Source organism: Mastomys coucha, unplaced genomic scaffold (assembly GCF_008632895.1).
Source record: "Mastomys coucha isolate ucsf_1 unplaced genomic scaffold, UCSF_Mcou_1 pScaffold5, whole genome shotgun sequence".
Lineage (NCBI taxonomy): Eukaryota > Metazoa > Chordata > Mammalia > Rodentia > Muridae > Mastomys > Mastomys coucha.
In genome coordinates, this window is record NW_022196911.1 from 25,775,568 (window position 1) to 25,801,538 (window position 25,971).

Consider the following 25,971-nt stretch of genomic DNA (forward strand, 5'->3'; position numbering starts at 1 on the left):
TTGTCCTGCCTACCATGTTGGTCCTACCTGGCTGTGGGGCTCAAACCCTGGGGACGGGCACCAGCCTCTTTCCCACCTGTATACTCACTACTTCTTGAGGAGTCTGGCTGGGTCATAGCTCATCTGACCCTTAGGCCAAAGCAAGAAGTGTCACCTTACAACACCTGGTATTCCTCTGGAGTTTATCCAAGTTTATCCACCCTGGCCTTAGGAGCAGCCTGTGTGTGTGTGTGTATAGGGACTGGAAGGGTGATAACAGACTGCAAGCCCCTTACAAAACAAAACACTTTTATTTGGTCCGTGGAGCCTGAGTGGAAATGGCCTGTGGGGTGCATCATCGAACAAGGAAGGGACTGACAGCTGATAAAATAGTCTCTGTGTTCGAAGAGCTGGTCCTATTTACAGGGTTAAAAATATTCACAGCTCAGAGTAAAAGGAGGCCCAGAGGGGAGGGGAATGTTGCTCTAGGTATAAAAACCCTCACAAGCCCCATGGAGGCAAGGACAGCGGGCTTGGGAGCTGCCCACTACCTAGGGGGCTGCAGGACAGTGGCAGCCAGGTGGGGGGCCCAGGAAATGACTCAGGCGTCCATGTGGCAGATAAGGGCTCTGATCTTGACAAGCAGCTGGGGGAATGCTGGGCAGGTGGGCAGCTTGACTCCCTCATCTAGGGGAGGGAGTAGTCAGTCACACCTTATACGTGCCTGTGATGGGACTGGGGTAGGGGGTATCCCTCTTTGTAGACAGACTGAGGCCATGGACAGGGCTGACTGTGGCCAGGGAAGCTAAGGACAAAGCGCTTCTCCAGACAGCAGGGCTGGGCCTGGCTCCTGACCTGCGGCCCCATCATGGCTTCGATCCTGGTAGGTGCTCCAGGAATTGCATAGTGTTGCAGGAGGTGTAGCTGTCCCCAAGCCCTGGCTGATGGCCACCAGGCATCTGCTTCCTGCAATGTGCTGCTCATATGCCAGGGCTATCAGGACCCTGATCATTAGGGCAGGGAGCTGGGCTTGGGAACAAACCAAGGGGAGAAGCAGCAGATCTGAGCCCCACAAAGGGTTGCCCAGGTTCTCAAGGCAGGGCATGGCCTCTGAACCCCCAAATGGTTCTGTGAACATATATGTGGGCTGCCTCTCCATAGTAAGTGACCCAATATTCACATCGCAGCCCCATTTGGGCCTTGGCCACCTGAAGCTGTCCCCAGGGCTCAAGACAGAAGTACTGGAATGAAGCCCACCCAGTTCGAGGTATTCTGCATGGCAGCTTGGAGGCCTGGTGGGGGACTGAGGGTACTTGGGGTGGGATAGGAGGGGAGGGAGGCCCAAGGGAGGCTGCACCCTGTGGCTGGCGGCTCCCTGGGCAGGGTCCTGAGATTCTGGTTCAAGCATCCTCCATTGGGGGTCTCCCTCATAAAGTGCATGTAGGGGGGCAGGTGGGTAGATCTGCACACAGCCCCTTGCCCTAGGGAACTGCAATCACAGTGGCCGGGGTCCATGTAGGCCGGCCACGTCAGGTGTGAGTGGGGGGCTGTGGGTACCCCTAGAGGCTGTCCAGTCACTGAGGAAGGCCTGGGCTGCCTTTCGATGTGCCAGGCGATGGGTGATAGAGAATCCAGCATTGCCTTCCAGCTGAGACAAGATCACCAGGACCTGCCTGCAGGAGAGGGCTGATGAGGACCAGTGGAAGACCAGGGCCTAGGGTAGGCAAGAAAACATCAGGTACCCACCTGTGCAAGGGCGGTACACTGTCCTGGGTGCGCAGGCTGCCACGTGTGGACACCACATTGAAGCTGTCGGTGCAGTCACATTGCACATGCAGGTAGGACTTGGGGTGCCGGTTCTCCACTACCACGATGAGCCCCGCCCAGCCATGAGTCAGGTAATAGCAGGTCATGCCCTCTCGACCCTGGGCACAGGCACAGGGTGGGTGGGCCAGGGCTGGTGGTTGCCCACCCTCTGCCCTCCCCCATCAGGACCCCACCCACCTCATGCCGCTCGCCCCGGCTCTCAGTGAGCAGGATGATGGCATCGGCCAGTGTGGTTGGCTGCGCCTCCACCGGCTCCACCATGACCAGCCTGGAGCTGTACACTGCGAGTACGTGGCCGGGTGGCTCGGGGGCACCTCGGGGGACCCCTGCTGAGGGGCTGGAGGCTGTGGGGGGTGTTGATAAGGGAGCCAGCAGCTTTCCCGTGGGTGGGCTTTGGGGCTCGGAGGTTGGGAAGGCGGGTGTGGGCCTCATCTGGCTGGGGCCCTTACCCTGGGCAGGGGGCCCTGGTGGAGCAGGGTTCCAGTGGTTGAAGGCACAGCATACCACAGCATACTCCCCAGGCTCCAGCATGACATCACAGTTCACAAACTTCTTAACAGCACGCTTGCTGTGGGCCAAGAGGCGGCCCAGGCTCAGGCGGCCACCAGTGCCAAAAGTGGCCCGGAACACCAGGATGCACAGATCCAGGAGGTGGCTGTCTACTGAATCCGAGCGCCTGAGGGCCAGAGACAATAGGCTAGGTGCTCATGTGGCCACAGCCATGAGTTCCTAGTTTTGTATAGTGGCCACCCTGTTGCCTACCTGCTGCCCTCCTGGAAGAGGGCAAACTCCAGTGAGGCACGTTCCAGCACTGTGAGTGCTGTCACACCCACAGGCCCACTGGCAGTGCTTGGGAAGCAGCCCTGAACCCGAGCCTCTTGCCAGTCTGAGTGCACCTTGCAGATGTCCACAGAGTCAAAGTACCTAGTAGTGAGGAAAAGGGCAACTGAGCAGAGCACAACCCAATGCGGCCAGCCGCTCAGGCTCAGGGGTGCGGTGCTCACACTGGGGTTCTGAATGCTCAGCTTCCAGCACTCACAGGAGTGTCTCCTACCGCTCCCTCCCTGCCCTAGGAGCCCTAGCAACTCTCCAGGCTGCTGCCCTGTTGTGGTTTGCATGTGAAATGTCTGCTCCCCAGCTGGCAGGGCTACTGCAGCCAGGAGGGAATTAACCTCAATGGTGGGTGAAGCCATCAGTGAGTTCATAGCTGAATGGAAAGGCTATGGAGAGGTGGTGCCTGGTTGGAGCAAGTAGGGCTGAGGATATACATGGCTCTTCCTATCTGTCTCTGCTTCCTGGAAGCAATAGGGTGAGCAACTCTGCTCTGTCATACCCTTCTGCCTTACCAGATCTAAAGCAATAGTTGCGGAACATGTGCTGAAATCTTTGAAGCCATGAGCCATACACACACACACACACACACACACACACACACACACACACACACACACACACACTAATATTAAGATAGGATCTCATAAAGCCCAGGCTGGCCTGGAAAACTCATTATATCCTTCAGGAACTTGGGATGCCTCAGCCATTGGAGCACTGGGATTACAGAGGTGTGCTACTAGTTTTAAATTGTTCCTCTCCAGTATGTGTCATAGTGATGCAAACTGACGTACTTCCGGGACATCATGAGGATGCAGAATGACTCGCACAAAAGCCCTGTGTATTTATAGACCAAGAGCTGCCTTTCAGAGGCCTGCAGGAGCTGGGACACAGACAAGCTGCTTATCTAGACCAGCTCCCTGATGCTCTAGCCATGGAATGGGTAAGGGCATGAAGGTACCTGATAAAGTCACTATACTCCATCCAGAAGACACCCTCACTGCTGCCGTGTGGCATGAGCTCAGCTCGCAGGTGTCCTGGCCAGTGTGGCCACTCATCCGACCAACTGCCATTCCAGGAGAAACGGCCCCATGGGTTCCGGAGTCGCAGGAGCCTGTGGATCACAGGACTGAGAACAAAACTGTGTGCCAACTCACCTATCCACCCTCAGCCAGCTGGGCCCCTACCTGGAGCCCTGAACATCACGAACATCCAAGATGGAGTAAGCATGGCGGGGGCGCAAACCCAGGCTCTCGTAAGCAGCATCATCTACCTTCATGTTACCTCCCCCGCAGGAGGCACCCATAAGGAACCTGTGTGGGCAGAGGAACCCCTAGCTGATGAACTGGATGGACAGCAGGGGAGACTGCCCTCCTGAGGTGTACAGTCTGTGTCCCACGTGACACATGCTTTCAGGAAGTACTGGCTCACTCTGGATGAGCTTATGAGGCCTGGGCTGGAGCATGTTGGTTTCTGAAGGCTTAGGCCTGAAGTGGGCAGGAGCACTGCCCAAGTTCAGCTATAGGTGTGGATCTTAGAATCCTCTCTCAGGCCCAGGGCTTCTGTAAATCTTTGGATCTATACTCTCCTAGGCCTTGGGAGAGGAGTGTCAAGGTTCACAAAGCTGCCCAGGGTGTTGTATGTCTCAGAACGCCTCCTCCCATTCCTTAGGGTCCCTTTGTGGACTCTTGCCTGTCTTTTCCTAAGTGAAAGGTAATGAGATCTAGACTCTTCCCAGTGTTGCTACCTAGATGTACTAGCTCTGCTTTCTGGCTATGGCCAGCCGCACTAGAGCACCTTGTTAGATGCAGATACAGAGAAAGGGTGCTCACTCTTCCCATGGCTCCGCCTCTCCTCCCAATGCCATAGACAATGGCAGTGCCTGCCTCTCTTACCCAGCCTCCTTAGAACTCAGCATTTTGGCCCAGATGAGGTCAGTGTCAACAGGTTCCTCTCGGGGGTTGGTGGAACTGATCTGCAGCGCCAGGCTCTCACAGGGGGCTCCAGTGAGTGTGGCCAGACCTTCGATGGCACGCCCTGCCTGGAGGGCAAAGTAGGAGCCGTGCAGCTTGGCCAGGGCCTTCTCAATGAGGGCCACCCACAGCTGCTTCCGCTGTGCCTGGGGAGGGATGAGAGTCATAGGCTGCCTGGTTTCTCTGACCCTACCTCCCACCTTGCTGTCTTACCTGTGAGAAGAGCAAAAACCCAGCCTCATCACAGGGCAGCATGTCATCCACCAGCACTGTCGTCCACGTGCCATCTTTGCACAGCCGCACCTGATAGGCACCCTCTGCACATAGGCTACGTGTGACCATCACCCTCTCCACGAGGTCAGGACGTTCAGCCAGTACTGCCAACGCACTCAGGAACCTGGATGGAGCCAGGCAACTTCACAACGTGCCCACAACTGGACCAGTAGCCTCCATCCTCCCCTGAGCCTGTCTGGAGCCTCACCAGCAGTTTCCCAGCAGCCCCTGTAGGATGTCAGAGGGCCTCAGGGTGTGGAAGACTGACCACGGAGTGCCGTGGTCCCTGAAGACAGAGCAGTTGATTTCATGGGGCCGCAGCCACTGTTTCACTCGCTGCTGGACGCTGTCGCCCACTGGGAAGCCGACAGATGCAGGCCCGGGGGGGAAGCTGTCATCCACAAAGTTCACACTATTCTGCAGGGACCATGGCCGGACACTCAGGCTGTGCAGGGCAGCCTTAGGCCCAGAATGATCCCACTCTACCTTTTTGGGGAAGACCCACCCTCCCAAGGGAGCTTCAGAAGGTTGGGGTGGGGCCCTTGCACATTACACCAACCTTGGGGCTAGGCAACTTTGAAGGTTTGAAGGGCTTACCATCAGGATGCTTCTGAGTAGGTAAGGGGACACCTGGACTCCCTGACCATGACATTGCAGGCCAGTGGCAATGTTAGCCTGGTATGGCATGGCTCCAGCTGCTCTTTCAGCTAACCCAATGGTGATGCCACATAGGGCCCAGGCTCTGCAGCTTAAAAGGAACATGGGGTGCCCTAGCCTTGAGCTTTAACAGGGTCTCCATGCTGTCCTGTGCAGAAGAGCCTCACTATATCCTCACCTCTGTGGGCTGACACATGGGAAGTCTGGGATGCTCCTAGGCATGTGAGCTGACGGGGTAGTGATATGAATAGTGAAGATAAATATTAGTTACCTTAGGCCAAGCTGGTTCTCAGCCTCAAAAAAGAGGCTACTTACCTCTCTGCAGAAAGCCACTATGTTCTCCCAAAGTGCCTTGGCCTCGCCCTCATCTGTCTGCCTCCGCTTCTCCACATGCATACTCTCCCTGCGCCTCAGGGAAGTAGCCCCCCGGCACTGGGTCACTAGAAGCTGTGGTGTATGGCAGGCTGCACAGTGCTTGGCACGAGGTGTGTTGATCAGAGTACAGGCAGGGCAGGCCCACTGGCCCAGGCGATCAGGCAAGAGACGGGCAGCCTTGTGTGCTGAGGGAGCTCGTCCACAGGAGCCAACACAGGGGCCAGGCTTGTTGGCACCACAGTCGGGGCAGTGGGTAGGGGGTTCACTGTGCTCCTGGAAACCATGCAGCTTGGAGCCACCACACACTGAACACCTGGGGGCTGTTGTGGGGTTCCTAAGTGTACACCTGGCACAGGACCAGGTGGTAAAGTCAGGGCTGGAGGGGCTGGCAGGTGTGTAGCGTACAATGTCTCCAGCCAGGTCAATGACATCACTGCATGACTCGCAGCGGGCAGGGCTGCTCTCTGGGGCCTCCTCCTCCAATACACTCAGTCGCTTGCCTGGTAGCAGCTCCTTGCCTGAGAGCAGCTCAGCTAGGCGGGAGGCCCCAGCTGCAGCTCTTCCAGGGCCCTGCTGGGGCCCTTTGGAGCTTGTGGAGGCTGAGGCCTGAGCAGCCTCAGGCACAGGTGGCTGAAGCTGAGGGGGGACCTCCCGGCGGCTTCTGGGTACAGGGTTGTTCTGTAGGGTGGGTGAGAAAGGGCTGAAGAGTGGTACCCTTGGTGGCTCCTGGTCAGTGGAGGTGGGACCCTGGCTGGTAGAAGAATCAGCCTCAGCACCTTCCCCAGGGAGGACAGGCTGGGATGGAGCAGGAACAACATGGAAGCCAGTAGGGGCTACAACCTCGGGAACCACCAGGGCCTCTGGGGGGATGCGAGGCAATGACAGTTTCCGAGGTCCCCCACAGGCAGAACAAGAACTGGCCACTGGTGTGTTATGCAGTGTGCAGCGCTGACATGCCCAGCCACTGCCAGGCTCTGCCCTTTCCCCTTTGTCCTCCTGCTCCTTTTCTCCTCCTCCTCCTCCTCCTCCTCCTCCTTCTTCTTCAGGGTGTCCTCTGGCTGGCTCTGTGGCCACTAGCCCTGCTGTCCGCACTGGGCCTGCTTCCTCCTTGCCGTTCCCCTTTGGCTCCACCAGTATGGTGGGTGGCTTGGGCAGGATTCCATTGATAACGGGCAGCAGAGGGGCTCCAGGAACAGGCTCTGGGGTAAAGCCACACACTTCGCAAGCCTCTTTGCCTAAAAAGTTCCGGAATGTACAGCGTGCACAGGGCCATTTCTGCTCCTCTACGCTGAGGCGAAGGATCTGCTCAAGATCTGGCTTATGTCGTGGGGCTTCGCAGATGGAGCACTGGCGTTGGCCAGCAGGGTTCAGGAAGGTGCAGCGCGCACAGGACCACTCCCCAACTGTGGCCATAGACCCAGGAGAATGAGTGTGGCTGCAAGAGAAGGACTTAATTAATATGGCTCCTTGAGGCCTATGGTCACAGATACTTAGGGCTCTCTGATTCAGCTCTAGGCCACTGATGGTACAAACTGAGCAATGCTGGTGATGGCTAATGTTTATTGTCTACACAACTGGATTTGGAATCACACAGAAGACACACCTCTGGCTGGCAGCATCTTTGAGGGTGTTTCCAGAGAGGTTTAACTAAAGAGGGAAGACCTATTCTGTAGTCTAGGTTGGCCTCAAATTTACAGACTTTCTTGCCTCTTCCAAGTGCTGGGATTAACAACATATCCTCCATGCCTATCCCAGAAGACCTACTTTGAATGTGGGCAATACTATCCCATAGACTGGGATCCAAGATTAAATAAAAAGGGAAAAAGAAGGGCTGGTGAAATGGTTCAGCAGGCAAATATACTTGCCACTAAATCTGATGACCTGGCCAGGTGGTAGTGGCACATGCCTTTAATCCTAGTACTTAGGAGGCAGAGGTAGGTGAATCTCTGTGAGTTCGAGGCCACCCTGGTCTACAGAATGAGTTCCAGGACAGCCAGGGCCACACAGTGAAACCCTGTCTCAAAACAGCAAACCAAATCAAACCATAATCTGCTGACTTGAGTTTGACATGTGGGGACTCATATGGTGGAAGGACAGAACTAACTTGCATGAATTGTTCTCTGACCTCCACAAGTGAGCCATAGTATACATGAGTGTGCACACACAACATAATTTAATATCCGAAGAAGGAGAGAGCATGAGCTTCTTTGCTTCTTGGCTGCAGATAACATGAGCAGCTGCCTCCTGCTCCCATGGCCATGATGTCCCTGAACAGTGGACAACATACTTTGTGATGGTTTGAATGAAAAAGGCCCCCTAGGCTTATATGTCTAGATACCTAGTCAGAATTTCTGCAAGACCTTGAGAAGCCATAGTGTTATGAGAGTAAATTCCAAGATGACATGACCCTGCTGTGATTGTGGGGTGTAAGGCCCATGAGATGTTTGCTGAGGAAAGCTGCAAGAATGGGGTGCAGCTGCCCAAAGAGGCTGCGTGCTGTCGACGGCACAAGGGGAGAATGTCGCCATGAGCCACAGGTGCAGGGCACTGAGCTTCATAGCTGGGGTTGTGGCTTTCTTCACCCTGTTTTACCTTGCTTGCTGTGCCCCACTTGCTCTCTTTAGGGAGGTGCATATCCATTTGACTGCATATTGTTAGAACTATCTAAACTTCATAGTTAAGACTCTGACTTGAATGTGCCCTGAGCCAGGTGTGGTGGCAATGAGTGGAAGCTCAGCACTCAGTGGGCAGCTCACTCTGGCCCCTTCACCCTCTAGGATGGAGAAATGGGAAAGTAGATCCTTATTCCCTCTGTGGACCTTGTCAGGTACTGTGTCACAACGAGAAGAAAGATTACTAATACAAATTTCAAGTCCTAGGGAAAAGGCCAAGTGAACCTGAGGCACGGCCATCGACTGAGAGGCGGGTAGACAGGGGAACACACATGGAAGTGCTCAGCAGATGGCCAAGTTAGGAAGACTCCATCTGTAGCATCTGACAACTCCAGTCACACCAAACAGTGCCTAGAGATCATACTTGTCCTGGGAAGTAGGACAAACTGGCCAGAGGCCAAGCTGTGGTCTTCTGTAACCAGAAAACCTATCAAGCCTCTTTCAGCAACTCTGGTCAGCTCTGTGCTGTGTACCTCACAAGACCCCTACCCTTCATCCTCCTTGGTTCATTTGGCTATTGCTCACAGTCCCTAGCCAGTCCTATGTCCATGGCTCAAGAACTGAGGTCCACAGGCAAGCCTTTACTACCACAAAAGTCTGCAGTAAAAGCACGTGAACAGCTGAGGACTCAATAAAATCTTTATATAGACTTTGGCAACCCCCCAGGAACTCTTAAAGTGAGTAGAGTGTTGCTGCCTGCCGGCGTACTTGCCTAGCACGTGTGTGAGATACTGAGCATGACCCTTAGATCCAGGGGTAAAAATACATTAAAAAGGGTTTTGTTGCTTTATTTTCTAGAATTCTCAAAGAAGCACTCCTAAATTATGGCATGTAAGTTCACAGAAATAACTGCAACCCATCAGGACACTGGCTCACAACAGACAGCAAATTGGGATAACTGCCAGAGAAATCTGCTCACTCCACAGCCACAACAGAGTCCACCAGAGTAACCAGGGATGAGCACCCAGAGGACTTAGAGGTTGTCGCATCAGGCTGTGGCCTCGGTAGGAGTCTTTCCCCTTTTAGGAAGCGCCCATAAACTACCAATCTGAGGAAGGATACCCTGGGCAACTGCTAATTTGGTGACTAGAAGATGAGTGCCTCTGCCCAGCAGAGCAGTTCCATGTGTTGCCCTTGCCAGTGTCTTAGCCCTAACTTAGACTCAGGGTAGACTGTCCTGAGCTACAGAAGTGGGAGGGTAGTGTCTACCTTTCTAGGGAAATGTACCAGGCTACTCTCCTGGCTTGACCTCAGCCTGGCCTGCTCAATCTTTCTGGATGGGTGTATCCTCCTTGTCTCTGTCCCCAAGCAGCCAATGCCTAAATCAACTGTGTACTGATTAAGCAGCCAGGTGAGTCTGGGCATCAGAGGGAGGAGGAGGGAGGTCCAATGTATTTTCACCTCCTTGGCTCAGGTGGTGTGAGCAGCGTTTTTATCTACACAATGGGTGTTTCCTTAAAGGAGAGTACCTGGTATTCTGGAGGCAGCAGTCCTTAGATGTGAGGAGCTGCCATGCCTCATGCTTCTCCCAAGCCACTACTGCCCTATCAGAGCAGGGGAAGAGGCTGCCATGCCTCATGCTTCTCCCAGGCCACTACTGCCCTATCAGAGCAGGGGAAGAGGGTGCCTGCTTCACATGCTTATGCTGTGTTACTCTGTTGACTGTATGCACATGTGGGAAAGGAGTCCTCACGGGTAGCCACACGGTGTCATCTCCTGTTTTTCTGCCATCTGTCTAGCCGAGTAACCCACCCATGTGACATGTGTATGGTGATAATCTCTGCTGGGGCATGGCTGACTGACCTATAAAACTAAGACGAAGGTCCAACATACAGCCTCAGCACTCAAAGCTACAGTGTGCACCTAGCAATTCTACTCTTAACAAATTTTCCTCAGGACACACCCCCACACCCCCCCACACACACACCCCCATACACACACACCCCACACACAGGATGTTCAACACCAATAGCCATCAGAAAATGCAAATCAAATCAAATAAAGCTCCACTGCACACCCTGCAGGATGCTAGTCAAAGACAGAAGATAGTAAGCATCGCCAAAGTCAGGGGAAAACAGAACTCTGCCAACATTGTTAGGGGATGTAAGTGGGCCAACCCCTGAGACAGCAGTGCTTCTCAGAATGTTATATAAGCTCACCACATATACAGCAACTTCAGCCCAGGGATATACCCCAAACAACAGTTAAACACATGTCCACATAAAAACCTTTAACAGGGCTGGTGAGATGGCTCAGCAGGGAAGAGCACGGACTGCTCTACGGAAGGTCATGAGTTCAAATCCCAGCAACCACATGGTGGCTCACAACCACCCGTAATGAAATCTGATGCCCTCTTCTGGTGCATCTGAAGACAGCTATAGTGTACTATTAATAATAAATAAATCTTAAAAAAAAAAAAAAAAAAGAGCCAGGCATAGTGACACGCTGGAGGCAGAGGCAGAGGCAGATCTACAGGCTTAGTCTACAGAGCAAGTTCCAGGACAGCCAGGGCTGTTACACAGAGCACCCTTTTCTTAAAAACCAAAATCAAAACAAAGCAAAACAAAACAAAAACCCCCAACAACAATAAACAAACAAAAAACAATAAAACAATCTTTAGCATGAATGAGTATAAGAAGCGTCAGGCATAAAAGCTAAGTGGAAATAACATACTGTTTATGAGCAGACTTAAGACTGCATACCACTAAAGTATGAAAAGGAAGGAGGTCCTGACAAAGCTGCAATGGGATAAACCTTTAGGGCAGTATGCTAAGTGACATGAGCCAGACTGACTCAGGTCACATATGAAATCTCTAGAAAAGGTAAACCTACAGATAGGGAGCAGCTTAATGACTACCTGGGGCCAGAGCAGGGACCAAATGACTACAAACAGGATTGCTTTCAGTTGTAAACCAGTTCATAACAATGCTTGTTCAAAGCTATGACTAGTTGAGAATGACCTGCACATTAATAACAGCTGAATTTGATGGTGTGTGTGTTGGCTAGTTTGATGTTAACTTGATACAAGCTAGAGCCATTTTGGAAGAGGGAATCCTCAACTGAGAACATGCCTCCACTACCTGGCCTGTGGGCAGGCCTATGGTACATTTTCATAATTGATGATAGCCGTGGGAGGGTCCAGCGTACTGTGGGCAATGTTACCCCTGGGCTGGAGGCCCTGGATGCTATAAGGCAAGCTAAGTGAGACACAAGAAGCAAGCCAGTAGGCAGCTCTTCTCTATAGCTTCTGCAACAGCTGTTCCTCTAGGTGCCTTCCCTGAGTTCCTTCAGTGATGATGACTGCGTTGTGGAACTGTAAGGTGAAATAAAGCTGTCCTCCCCTAGTTGATTTTGGTTAATAGTGTTTTATCATAGCAATAAAAAAACTAAGATAGTGTATAAGTCTTATTTTAAAAAAAAAACTGCTTAAAGGAATTAAACCTCGATTTGGAGGTACTGCCTGGGGCGTCTTGCAGACCCACGGGGAACTAACTGATCCTGTAACCCTCATACACATGTGAAACAGTACACCATTCCCACTTGCTTGAAGGTCCCTGCCATCATTCTGCCTGTCACATCTCTCCAGAGCTTGGGTTCCCTATGTCTTCTGACCACCAGAGTAACATGGCCTTACAGATTCATGTAGTCTTAGTGCCAGTATCTCCTTAAAGTCACCCCAGCCAGGTAAGACTTTGCCGTCAAAGTCACCTCAGAAGGTACTTCTATCTACAGCTTTATGCCCGGATAACTTTCTATGCCTGACAGCTGTTTGTGGAAGTACAGCCATGCGCTTCTGAGTAGAGAAAAGTTAAGAGTTACCTGGGTTCACTAGAACAGAGCTACTAGGTCTACATCCTTTCTCAAGTGAAGCCCTGGATGTTTAGGGAATGTCAGATACCCCTCTAACAGGAAGCTGATGACATGCATGGCTTAGAAAGGATGACCTGAAGGGAAAAGTAGGCCCCTGTGGTTCTCTATAGCCAGAATGGCATCCTTAGAGGCAGCCACACTAAAGTACAGGCACCTTAGGTAGGGGAGAGGAACAGTGTTTGACTCCAACAATTGTGTGAGTCGAGCCAGCACTCTTAATGCTTGTGTGCTAGCCACAAGGGCTAAAGTCACCAGTTTTCTTAGCAGGGGGTCTCCAGACAGCTTTCACAGGAATACAACAGGCCCTGGGCAAGTACTGCTCAACAGCATGCCACAGCACAAACTTAGGCAAGGAAAGGCTCAGACCTGCCAGCCAAGAGCAGCAACCCCAGATCAGATCAGCGCCTGCACATTTAGGGGAAGCGAGTTGCCAGAAAACAATGATAAACAGAAATCCTGCTCTAAGCAAGCATCTATGCCAAGGAAGGACACACTGAAAAAGAAGTCTCCGGCCCAGGATCCCTCAGGGTTGCCCCTCCCCATCTTCTTACCTTCGGGCCCTGGGTCGTGGATGCTGTCTGGTAACCAGAGCACTTCCCCAGACAGTCTCCCCAGGGCCGCTCCTACACCAGCCAGATGCTGCTGGGGGACCTGGGTAGGGTGGCCCCCCAGGGAAGCCGTGGTCTGACTCCGTCTCGGCAGCCAGGGAGGAGGCGGAGCTCCCCATGGCCCCCCTGACAGCGGCCACGTAGAGAGCCGGGCCTGGTCACCTCTGGCCGGTGGCACACGGACGGAAGCATGGAGAGAGGAGAGAGCCCACACCGGAGAAAGGGCAGCCGGCTGGTCAGTGACACAACAACAAAAATAAACAGAATAAAAAGAGAGAAGAAACAGTGTAACTCATACAGATGAAAACGCTAAGCCCCGGGAGAGTTTCCCAGCATGCCATGGGGTATGCAAGGGGAAAATGAGGTTCAGGGACCTGGGCTTGACTTTAAGTATTCAGCACTGTGGTGCACATCCCATAGACAAGCTCCACAAAGGAATATAGGTCAGAGGACAAAGGCCAGCACTCCATAGAGCTGCAGCTCCCTGACTTGAGACACATTAGGGTTTTAGGAAATAACCCTAGTCTGAAAAACCCATCATCCCTCTCAAACTTGTCTCTAGTCTACAAAGAGGTTTTATTCCTCAATTAGGAGAACAATTCTGCCTCATTACAGATAACTATCAAGGAGACATTAAGTCCACGGGAAAGGAAAAAATGAGGGACAGAGGGCACAGCAGGATGGCACGTGAAGCTCTAAGAGGCCAGGGTCAGACTGTGCCTTTAGAAGGGCAGCAGCTGACTGTATAAAGACACACTTCCCATGCAAGCCCGACGCCTGGATGATCTGAGGGAACCTGAGAGACCATCCACACCAGGGAGGAAGCAGACAGGCGTCACTGCAGGACAGCCATCTGACATGTGGTGGCTAAGGGGGTGGTAATGAAACCAAATAAACCTGAGGACTTGGCAGCTGGGGAGACAGACACTCAGGGTAACTTATAGCCCTCTTCCGGCTGTAGGGGAAGGTCTATATGTATGCTGCCCTCTGCTTGTGTATTTCGCAAACTTGTCCTGGTTTTAGCAGTTGCTACCTGAGTCTTCTATCACTCACTGATAGCACTTTCTCTGGCTTCTCAGTAAGTATAACACAAACACTGGTATTGGGGTACAGATGAGGGGCCAAAGGGCACACCTACGAAGTAACTGTGGGCTCAGGAGAGACAGCTCTGCTTGACAGGTGACTCTGAGAGCCAGCTCCCGACACCTGGGATGACCCCCAGCACCGAGCCCAGCACCACTCCAACACACCCAGGCACAGGGCCAAGTAGTTCTGCAACCCGCATCATGAGGTTTCTCCCACAAAACAGTGTCTCCTTCCCAACTACCTTCTGAGTTAGCATCTGAGGGGCTGCTTTGCCAAAGGACTGGCTCTATTGGCTGGGTGGCCCTTTGGGATTTGAAGGCTTTTAATTCATACTTTGAAATGGCTAGAGAACAAAACAAAAGGGAAAGGGTAGGAAAACTGAACTTATGTACAACTAACATTTCACATGCCTCCTCTCCATTTTTTTTTCTTTTGGAGACAGGGTTTCACTATGTAGCACAGATTGGTTGTGCTACAGCTTGGCATCCTCTTGCCTGCACTCCCCAGGTGCTGTGATAACAAGCACATGATACCACACTGGGCTAGGAAATTCAAATTTCAGTGTCTAAAAGAAGACTGTGTTCATTTATTTACATGTTGTCTCTTACTTCTTTCAGAGATCACACATTGAGAAAAGCCACAAATGTCCCCTGACTGTTTTATTAAGGAGGGCTGGCTGGCCTAGACCAGACAGCACAGCACAGGCCCAGACTTCCTGCAAGCCACACAAGGGGGTATAAAGAACTAAGAGAGGGCTAGAGATCTGGCCAGAACCCACCATGGAAGAATTCTCAAAATTGTCTTCTGATCTTCACATGTGGGCACATGCTCCCTGCTCCCACAACAATAATAATAATGATGATGATGATGATGATGCAAAAGGCAAAGGACAGGTAGAGCTAGTTATGTGACCTCCCATAATCCAGCACAGAGGAAACTAAAGCAGATGAATTGATATTTCTAGGCCAGCGTAGAGTACATACTGAGACCCATCACAAGGAAACAAAGCAGGGAGCACAAGAGATGGCACAATGGTTTAAGAACACTTGTTGCTACTGCAGAGTATCTGGGTTGGATTCCCAGCAACCATATAGTAGTTCACAACAATCTGTAACTCCAGTTTCAGTGGATCTGACATGCTTTTCTGATATCCATGGGTATCACACACACACACACACACACACACACACACACACACACACAAAATGTTCATATACAAAAATAATAATAAAAAAACAAGCCAACAAAAAACAAAGCTCAGATAAAAAGATGTTAGTATACTTTGTGCAATCTATAGTCTATAGACTATCGTCCTGTCAGTGTGAAATCATCACAAATGACAGTACTAAGTATCCTTTTTCTGGTCAAGGTGCCTCTCCCCACTCTCCAGCCCTCTCAGGGTGCCACATAGTAACCTCAGCTAACCTCACATTTTTAGTGCTTTTGTTTTCACACAGGGTCTTATGATGTAGCCTAAGCTGGTAGCAAACACCTGATTCTCCTGTCTCAGCTTCTGGAGTACTACAATGCACTTGGCTCTGGTCAAGATCTTTGGACTTAAAAAAAAAAAAAAAAAAAGCCGGGCAGTGGTGGCACACGCCTTTAATCCCAGCACTTGGGAGGCAGAGGCAGGCGGATTTCTGAGTTCGAGGCCAGCCTGGTCTACAGAGTGAGTTCCAGAACAGCCAAGGCTACACAGAGAAACCCTGTCTCGAAAAATCAAAAGAAAAAAAAAAAAAGATCTTTGGACTGTGTTCCAGCCACTTCATGGGACTCCGGAGGCACCTATGCTGGTAGCTTTGTATGGAGCATCAATGAATTGTGTCTGGTCTCTGCTACTTTGTGGGTTATTCTTTTTCCCATTCTAGATTCCCCTGGTTTCTCCTCTATCACTAAATAGAGGGAAAAGAGAGAATTAGAGATCTCAGAATCTAATTCCTTTCTTTTTGTTTCTTCTTTGCTTCTATCTGATCTTTGCTACTTTGTAGGTTCTTCTTTTTTCTACCCTTTATCCCCACAGTTTTACCCCATATCACTAGATAGGAAAGAAGAATAGAGGGGAGAGAGAGAGTGGAAGGCAGGGATGGGGGGGGGAGGTAGGGGAACAGGCGGGTGGAGATATGAATCTAATTTCTTCTTGTTTCTTCTTTGATCACGACTACTAACAAACTGCAAACTCCACTCCCCAACAATGCCTGTAGGGGCTCTAACATTTATATATCTTCTGAAAAGTTCCTAGAATTCCAAATGCAGCAGAAACTATCTGCAGTTGGCAAAACCACGCTTTTGCTAGAGCACGAGGCAAGGCAGCCCCATATCCCACACCTGGAATTAGAGTAAAACATACTTACATTTCTGTGTTTTTTAAAGATACCAAAATTCCAGAATTCTAACTACAGTGAACTGTTGGTGCAGGATTCTGTTCAGATACCCAGAAAAACATGCCCCTATCCATTAGTCCCACATTACAATAGTCACCCAGTATACCTGTGTCTCCTGTCAGAGCAACCCCTCAAACTGACAAGCCCTGGCAACATGGGAGTCTATGGGAAATGTACCCCAGCATTTCTGGTGCTCCTCTCATACTCAAACACTGAGTTGGGGAGGGGGACGGAGAGTATTAGGAGCTAGGCTCAGCACAAGTGCCCATGGGGCAAAAACTGCTCACCACAGGGTCCTTCCCATATTTACTGTGACAGCAGGAACTATATTCAGGGGCTGCCCATCTGCCTGCAGGAAGAGGACCTGCTCCTCCAGGAAGACACTAGGGACTGCACAGGCTTGGGTGCTGTTTGCGCCACAGTTCCAATAATTCTCACCTACTCCTCTCGCCAATCCTGCCCAGAGCAGAGCCTCCTCTCCTGCCTTTGTGCTTGCTCACAGGGGACACTTTCTTTGAGCATAGGGTCTTTTGGGAGGGTGGGAGCAGCATATTCTTATTTGGTAAGTACGCAGAACAAAGAAGAAGGAGCAATGACCTCAGGAGCTCTCCATGCTACAAAACCCCAACCATATCTGCTATGAAGGAGAGAGTCCTTTGGTGTGCTGAGGAGCCTCTGTCCTGGCTAAGAGCCACCTGAGACTTGAGAGAAAATGCTGGCAGTCTTAGTTCTGCCCCCCTACCACATACTTGGCTACCAGCTCTTTGTTGGCCTAGGGGGCCTTCTCACCTTGAGAAGCTGGCATCAGTATGGCTCTGTTTGTTTTGAGACAGAGTCTCATGTATCACAGGATGGCCCAAAACACTATGTAGACAACAATGTTCTTCCATCCCTGATCCTCCTGCCACTGTCTCCCAAGTGTAAGATTGTGTAGCTCACCACAAAGCTGTACATGAGTGCCTCTTGAAACTACCTTCTTTCTGCTGGCCTTTCAGGCACAACTATAGGCCCCAGCACCTCCAGTAACCCTGGCAGTTGGTAAGTCCACACGTATGGTAGGCAGCTGGGTAAAAGGTTCTACACACCTTCCTTCTGGATTCTGACAATCTGGGGCCACTGAGAGAATAGAAGAGGAATCCAGCAGCAGCCCTAAAGAAGACTAGTTGTTTTTCTGGCTTGGCCAACCCTCTACAGAAGCAATTATCCCACCCAAGGCACTTGGTCAAGGACACTGGGACCAGGCCTTCTCTGAGTGAAGGAGGCTGGTCCCTCTCAGGTCTCCCCCATCTAGGCCAGAATATACTAGCACGTGGTGAAGGTAGGAACACTGAGGAATGCCAACACAGGTGGATCCAGTCTTTGTTCACATTCTAGTTGAGCAGGCTGTACTCCAAAGAGAACAGCATGGCCCCCACCCTGGCTGTTAGGCCTGAGTCACCCCAAGCGCTGCCCTCTCTTACAGGGCTTGCTGGCAGACAAAGCCCCCTACTCTGGAGAGCACTCCACTTGCTCATCCTTTTACACATCTGTGTGCTCAGCAAAGACCCTTTGACCTGTGTTTTAAGTCAGGCTGCTTTAAGATGTTGGGCACAGCAAGAAGTGATTCTCAGAGGTCCCTGCCTCAGACACTGTCTCACTGCTACATGACTCCAACAAGAGGCAGAAGAGGCAGGGTGCAGTAAAGACCACAAGATTTGAGAGGTAGGCTCTCCTATTCTCTTAGCCCAGGAGCCTATGCCTTCCCAACTCCATGACCTACCAGCCAGTACCTCCTTTATTTTCATCTGGGAACTGTTCTACTTTTAAATGGGACAGCGGCCTAGATCTGGCCTCAAGGAAGCAAGGAAGTGGGACTGCCACTGCTCTGAAAGACAAAGTGTTAATTATCAAGATGCATTAGCATGTCTCCAGTCTTGGTGTGAGATGTTCTGTGCATATGCTGAGGAGAGCTGGAGGGTATCCACCCAGGGCAAGCATGAGAAGTCAGGATAACACTTCCATTAGATTCTGCATGGAGCCACATAAGGTGTCCTCTCAGTCATGAGGTCAGGTCCTAGCTATGGCATCAACGGCTTCACCTTCAGCTCTGAGGTCCCATCTGTAGGGGAGATGCTTAGTACATTTCAGGCAGGGTAGACCCATAGCTCTTCCTCACAGATGCTCAGGGCTGGAGGTTGGATGGAGACCGACATGGCTTTCACAAGTCACAAAACCCATCTAAGGGCTGCAAACTCTTTGTATAGCCTGTCCTTTGGTCCTATATTGCCACAGCCAAATCAATTATTTCCTGCCCAGAGCTCCCTAAGACTTGTGGGATATCTCATTTATAGGACAATCTAGGGACATCACCAAGTCAAGTCAAGGCAGGGAGACCTACTACTGCACCCTGTGCTTCCAGGGCTCTTGATGTAGGAAGTACAATGTCTTCCCGTATCCTCATCCGGGAGTGCCCAACCCCAGTGAAACAAGAGTAGAACAAGGTTTCCTATAACACCTGATAAAGTACCTACCACACAAGGCCCTCTTCTTGGCAGTGTTCTGAAGAACCATCTCACTCCCACTGTAACAGCAGAAACCCCATCTCACTCCCCTCTTGAGATAGTGGATGGCAAGGGAGAGCAGAGTCTAGCCCCCACCTGACACCCACAGCTACCCACCACACCTTATAATCATACCCACCAGTGCAGGAGGCAGCGAGTCCAGATGTGAAGACAAGAGTAAGCCACTGCTGGGAAGTAATTCTGTCCAGAAGACAGCTGCTATCAAGGCCAGCTCCAGAGAAAATGGCCTGGGGACAGGAAGTAAGCCCTCCCTTAAGAAACTAGACTAGGATCTACCTCAAGGAAGCATGTAACCCTGTGAGAACCGGCTGAGCAGCATTCTCTGAAGACAGGTGGAGTGTCTCCACAGGAATGAACTACCTCCTTCACTCTTTGAGCCTTTGGCAGGCCACAGGCGAGACATCTTAGGTGGTACATCCAAGAGGGTACGAGACCCAAGTGACAAAACCAACGCCACTACCATAGCTTCCCTAAAAATACTTTCTGCAAAGTCGGAGAAGCAGGTTGGTAGGGCAGGGCAGCAGGGCAGAGGGCTGGTCACCAGAGACCTTGGGCACTGGCCCAGAGAAAGGGATTCTTCCTCCCACCTCAGTACTTCAGCCCTGCTGCTCCATTAAACAACCCAACAAACAAGCCATGCCGTTTGGTAACTAGCTCACCTGATGAGATGTTAGTGTGCCCACTCCTGAGTTGCTGCCTGAGGAAAGGGCCTCTGAACAAGCTGACACTGCAGTCCTCACCAAGAGAGCAGACCCCTCCTATCAAGGTTTGGACTCTGGCTCAGGAACACCAAGTGCAGCCTCTGGGATTATCAGCACAAGCCAAAGTCCTACAAACAAGTCCTGAGTGGCCATGTGGCTCAGGCCCTGCCCTCTTCTACAGTGCTACAGTGAGGACCTTTTGGAAGACTTCATTTACTGTCTCACCTGAGCACAAGCTGCCCAGGGACTCCTTTCCTTTATGAAGTTGTATCTGTTCCACAGACAGAGACCACAGGGGACAACAAGGTTTGCTAGCTCTTCACTGCCACTGTCCCAGGAACCAACTTGTCCCATAGTCAGACAGGCCTGTGGCTAATTCTATACTGGTGAGGACAATACAGGAGGTTATTCAAGATCCTGTCTTGATGTTCCTCAACTTGGCTATGTGCTTGGGCAGAGTGCATCACCAGAGCCACAGGTCAGTAGTAGTCGGCAAGGAAGTGCAGGCTGTCTAGGTACTGCCAGGGAACCATGCCCAGGTCGGGGCAGGGCTCAGGGAAACAGCAGAGTGCCACCAAGATTCCCTGAACTCAGGTTCTGGAACTCTTCAGCCACTCCGACTGCCTGCCAATGGGTAGCCACTGTTTCGGGCTGCAAAACTCTGCTTTTCTCAGCATCTGCTTACCATGGTAGATGTTGCCAAGCCAGGCAGGATATTCAAATGTCTTCATCCTGTACTTCCTTTCTAGGCCACTGTAACCTCCTACACTCACTTAGCCACTGCCCTCTCGTATGAACAAAACTGGAGACAGTGGTCTCTACCCTCCACCTGCACACAAGAAGCAGTGTGCAAGCTGAACTCAAAAAAGTGAACCAGAGATTATACTGAAAATGAAAAAGGCCATCTAAGAGCCAGGTGTTGGGTAAAAGCCTTAAGAAGGATGCTGCCCATTTCTCCATTTGTGTCAAGTACTTCCTGGTCTCTTAACTCACAGGCAGAAGTCAAAAACTCAGGTTGGCCATGGTTCCATACAACTTTAATCCCAGCATGCAGAAGGCAGAGGCAGGCAGGTCTCTGAGTCTGAGGCCAGCCTGGTCTGGAGTAAGTCCAAGACAGCCAGGACTCCATAGAGAAACCTGCCTCAACATAGACAGACAGACAGACAGATACACAAATACAAAGGCACATAGATACACACGCACAGACACAGACACACATGTAAACACACATACACACATGCATGCATGCACGCACACGCTCTTACCCCTGAGCTGAGGCTGAACCTCAGAACAGTAATGGCACCTCCAGCTGTATGCCTATTCAGAGTGAGTGAGACACAATGATCCTGCTGAGGTGAGCTATACAACTCTTGAGGCAGGGCTAGTCTGAGTTGTCTACATGCCAGGCCCGCTACATCCCAGGCAGGGAAATGGGCACTGGGCACCTTCTGTGTCTCTGCAGTTGTACACCACCTTAATTATACATGATGCGAAGGGAAATTGTGTTTTTCAAAGTGGTATTGCCAGGAAACAAAGGATTTAACACGTTCAGTGTTGTTTAATGTGGAATACTATTTTAAGAGAGAAGGTAGACGTATAGCCTGAAGGTCTTGCCATCAGAACAAGAATCATGGGACACTCAAGCTCACTGCTGGCTCCAAAAAGAGGTGGCAGGGATTGGAGTGTGAGGGCATGTCTCTCCTCACTTCCTTTCCCATCAGAGCTCTGGTCTTCCCACATCTGCAGAAAGGCAGGAGCTCCAGAGAGTTGTAGAACTTACTGCTTTTCCATTAAATTGTGTACGGTCAGCAGGACCAAGCAAGAGACAGAGGTCTGAAACTTCTTTAAATACAGCTTTTAAGAACCACAGAGGAAGCACAGAGGAAAGCAATGGGAGAGGGCGCCTTCTGCATCAATGAGTGCTCTGCAGCCTTCCCATCCTGTTAGCAGCAGGTATGGCTGCACCTTGACATTCTCAAACAGCTGATATCAACTTGTTTTCCTTCCAATATCCCAACGCCCTATCCAGGTTCATTCTCCAGCTTGGTCACAGGGAAGTGGGGATGGCAGATTTAGGGAAGCTGAGACATGGGATATGGAGCAGGAGAGCCACAACTGTGCCTTTGTCAGTAGAAGTGGGTTGAGGCCAGCACAAGTGTCCCACCTGGTTTCCTGAAATGGAGACTTGAGCGAGTCTGCTCTGGTGCCCGGTGAGTCCTTACGCAGTGATGGTTACATCACCGGTTTCCCACATGGCAGCTTGTGCAGAAGAGTAGAAAAGAACAGTCAGACTGCCCAGCACTTTATGATGACTTACCTTAGGGCCCACACTAACCATGTCTGCATCTCCACACTGTCCTCCTATAATGCCACCCCTGACAACTGTCTGTCTAGCAGGACCAGTCTGGTAGGCAATATGTTGCCTACATCAAGATGCTCTTTGGGCCACTGGTCACAAGGTTTCCACTCAGCCGTGCCATGACCCACAGAATGACAAGCATGGGGTTAAAGAGGTCTCCAAGCCTCAACCCACAGTCTCCTCTGCCTCCTCTCAGTGACACTTATGCAAGGGTCAAAAGTTGGTAGTTTACTCCTCAGACTGAGAAACAAGCCAGGTGCCTGTTTCCACAGAGACCACATGCTGCTTCTCTGGGTTAGGAGATCTCTTTAACTTTAGAAGTTAGTGGACCCGAGGCTACCCAAGGTCAGCAGCCAACAGAGGATGCTCACCGGCTACCTGCTCAGTGTGCTGAGGATGCTCACTGGCTACCTGCTCAGTGTGGGGCTGAACTGAGTTGGTTACCAGGACTTGCCAAGGAATAACACACATGGCTTGAGTCTGGGAGACTCCAGGAGCTGGGGTGCCCCCAGTAGAGCCCTGGGGATAGGCTGGAATGACATCAGAGGTCTAGCAACCAAATGGCTCCCCCCAGACAGCCAAGACATACTAGGGGTGTGCAAAAGCCAAATGGCAGAGATGCATCCAGTCTGAGGAGTTAGAGACTAATTAAAGCTTCTGAAAACAGGAGCACAGTACACATCAGGATGCTCAGACTGTGTCAGGCGACATAACCAGAGGGAACCGGAAGGACGGGTAGTCAAGAGATAAACAGCAGGTAGGAGAACAATCCACACCCCTGGGGAGGGGTGGAGGTAGAGATAGTAAGCGTCCTTTAGGCCAGAGTCATAAGGCCAGAGCTGTGTTTCTCAAAATTCAGCCTCCCAGGCCACACCGTTTAGAAATCAGGACAAAATAAAGACACAAGTCACCAGTGATTCTGGGCCTGTCTGTCTGTATCCGGTGTTCAAAGAGCTCGACATTTTTCATTTATCATTTTAAAAATAATTTTTAAAAAGTTTAACTTTGCCTTCTCAGCCCCAGCAATTGTCTAGTGCAGTGAAAGGCATACCAAAGACAAACTCTCCTAGATCCAAGGCTCAGAAACTGTACAACTTAACTACAATGGGGGATAACCATCAACATCTCTGGTGGAACAGGGATGGACAAAAGACTACTCTAACTTCCTTAGGCTCTTAACTGATCAGCTCATCAACAGCACGTACTGAAAGTTTTCAGGTCACCAAAAAGGCTCTTCTCAAGGGCCACCAATGAGAACGTGGAAGGAAACCAAAAAATAGCTTGTGGCTTGGAAATTTAGAACTCTATCTATCTATCCCCTGCCAATTGATGACTGACAGCCTCAGTTTCCACGTCTGTAAAGTGGGGCTTACAAGTTTTGCTCTAAGGCCTAGACAATGTACAACAGGGCCAGGAAAGCTTGGGAGTAGGCAAAGCCTTTTGATGGTCAGAACCAGGGCAAAGCTTGGATCCAAGGATGGGCCGCAATAGAACCCTTTTCCTATAGAGGACAAGCTGAGGTTTCTAAATAGATGTGGGGTCAGGGCCACTCTTGGACACCGTTGCCAGCAGAGATTTTGATGGTTATCCCCCACTGTAGTTAAGTTGTACAGTTTCTGAGCCTTAGATCTAGGAGGGTTTAAATCTTCCTTCCTGGAGGTCACTGACCTGCCTTCCAGTCAAACAGCTCCAGGGATTCTTAGAAGTTAGAAGAATCTCTATGGAGCAGAAGAACCTCAAAGGAAGCAGGATCTACTACCCCATGGATACAAGCTACTGTTCAGCAAGACACAATTGCCCTAGACTGCAGAATTGTGGTCCTCAGCTCATCTCTGACAGCTAGACTCTGGAAGCAGGGAGAAACTTAGAGGCAAGCTCCACATGTGTGACTTGCAGTTCTCCAGACTGGGAAAGGGGAAATTGCCACTGGATGGGGTAGATCTTACAGTTTCTTACTGAGTAGCAGTTCTTCCTGACTTATTGCGGAACTGCAGGGTCAGCCTCAAACACTCAGAAAGGCTCTCAGGTTCTGGGCCTGGGCGTTTGGAGTCCTGAAATTCAGGAGGTATCCTGTTTTAGAGGCTAGGTGTTTCACGGTCCTGTTACCAGTGTCTAGTAACAAACCAACGGCACTCAGGGACCCTGAAAGCCAGCCTAGCAAGGGCCATCTGGCCACACAACAGGGTTCCCAAATCAGACGTAGAAGGGCCCCTTTTCAGAAAACAAACAAACAAACAAAAAAACCCGCAGCTGTCAAGGGGCTGCTCTATAACTTTCCCGGCCTACTGACAGGCCCACAAAAACAGAAGTGTAGGATGAGGGGGTACACAGGACGCTTTTCTCTTGCTGCCGCCCCAGGCAGCTGCAGGTTTCTGCAGACGGTGCCCCCACGACCTACACCTTCGTACAGTGGGCCAACGCTTAGCCCCGGACAAGAGGGCACTCAAGGACAGGCAGGCACCGAGGGTCGCCTGCGTTTGAGGTTCCTAGGCTAGCCTCGAGTGACCCACGCGACCAGCGCCCCCCACCTCCAGCGTGCCCCCCACCCCCCGCTCACCACAAGCCAGGCTACTGCTCCCAGGACAAACACGGAGCATCCCGGCTGATGCCGGGAGGCCGAACTCTACTAGTCCTAGGCCGTCTGGCCGGCCGCTTACCGTGGAACTCACCTTAGGCGAGCCGGCGGCGCTTCCTCAGCGCTCGCGGTCCGTCTAGGCGGGCGCGGCCCTAGTGCCGGCCCTCAGTCGGTTGACTCACAACTTCTACCGGAGGGCACCAAGGGCCCTTTCGCACCAGCCGCGATGCTCCGCCGGCTTAGCGCGTTTTGGCTGCGAAGATCCGTCTCGGCCCGGCAACCTTACGCCGCCTCCGTAGCGCCCGCCGTCCCGCCCGGCCCACCCGGTACGCCTTACGCCGCCTCCGTAGCGTGGCGCCCAGCCGGGGCCCGAGGCTATGGCGCGTCAGGGGCGCACGCGGCCCTGGGAATCGCGCCGGGACTACGGCTCCCACAGGGCAGAGCAACGCCGCTAAAGGCACGTCGGGAGTTGTAGTCCATGAATGGCCCTTCCCTCCACCCTTTCCCTGATATCTCGCCCTCTCAACGTGGCAGGAGATGCTCAGTCCACCGAAGCAGGTGGTACTCCCATGCTAGTTTGACGAGGCGCGCTGGATCCGGGAAGAGAACAGACTACAGCTCCCAGGATCCCCTTAAGATGGGCTTCTGGGCAAAGCTCCGGTCGGCGCCCACGCGGTCTGAGTGTCACTGCGCCAGGGGAGATGTCGGGAGTCTGGGTTGTGATTTTGTACAAGGTCTGAACCAGTTGTCTGCAGCGTTGGGGCAGTAGGTGGTACAGTCCATCCTGGCTGCCTGGGCTGCTTTCTACCTCTTCCAGCCCCCTCAGCGACTTCTGGTTTCTTTCTCAGCGGTCTGAAGCAACAACCGTGCTGGACATGCTCCGTCCAAGGTTGCTCCATCTGAGTGAGGTCCGTGTTTACTCGAGTGCTGGATAGGCACATCACTTTTTCTAGAGAAACACTGGCATCTGAGATATCTTCCTAAGTCCTTTGAGTTATGTTCACAAGAGCCCTCAAGCAATTTCCCTTTAGGGCCCTTTGGCTCCCCGAAGTAACTTAATCAATTCCAGCTACTTGTCCTCTGCAACGGGAAGCTACACTAAGAATCAGGATGCAGAGGCGGCCATAGCACATAGCAAAGGGACACGAAAACCCCCTGGGATGCCCTGCACTCTGGATGTTGTATGTTGTATGAGAGACTGGCTTACCATTTGCTCCAGGACCCACAAAACCTGAGCCTGGCT

The 25,971-nt window shown here is 51.6% G+C and overlaps 1 protein-coding gene across 15 annotated transcripts; it reads right to left on the bottom strand.

Annotated features, from left to right (window-relative positions):
* Positions 1–271: 271 nt before the first annotated feature.
* Positions 272–25,218, bottom strand: Capn15 (calpain 15). Of its 15 annotated transcripts, none has more exons than XM_031354570.1 (13): positions 24,823–25,187; positions 13,009–13,297; positions 5,856–7,350; positions 5,092–5,300; positions 4,824–5,007; positions 4,533–4,756; positions 3,825–3,950; positions 3,599–3,766; positions 2,569–2,730; positions 2,256–2,482; positions 1,984–2,150; positions 1,726–1,904; positions 272–1,652 (listed from the first exon to the last, which is right to left on the bottom strand). In XM_031354570.1, exons 2-13 carry the CDS (start codon positions 13,182–13,184, stop codon positions 1,475–1,477), a joined length of 3,495 nt encoding a protein of 1,164 aa, XP_031210430.1. In that variant the 5' UTR covers positions 13,185–13,297; positions 24,823–25,187; the 3' UTR covers positions 272–1,474. The 15 variants fall into 15 exon arrangements, 12 of the variants coding, with proteins under 12 accessions (XP_031210430.1, XP_031210431.1, XP_031210424.1 ...); XM_031354571.1 differs by having other exon boundaries at positions 3,599–3,751; positions 24,823–25,186; XM_031354564.1 differs by adding an exon at positions 21,959–22,053 and having other exon boundaries at positions 1,984–2,482; positions 24,823–25,185.
* Positions 25,219–25,971: the final 753 nt, after the last annotated feature.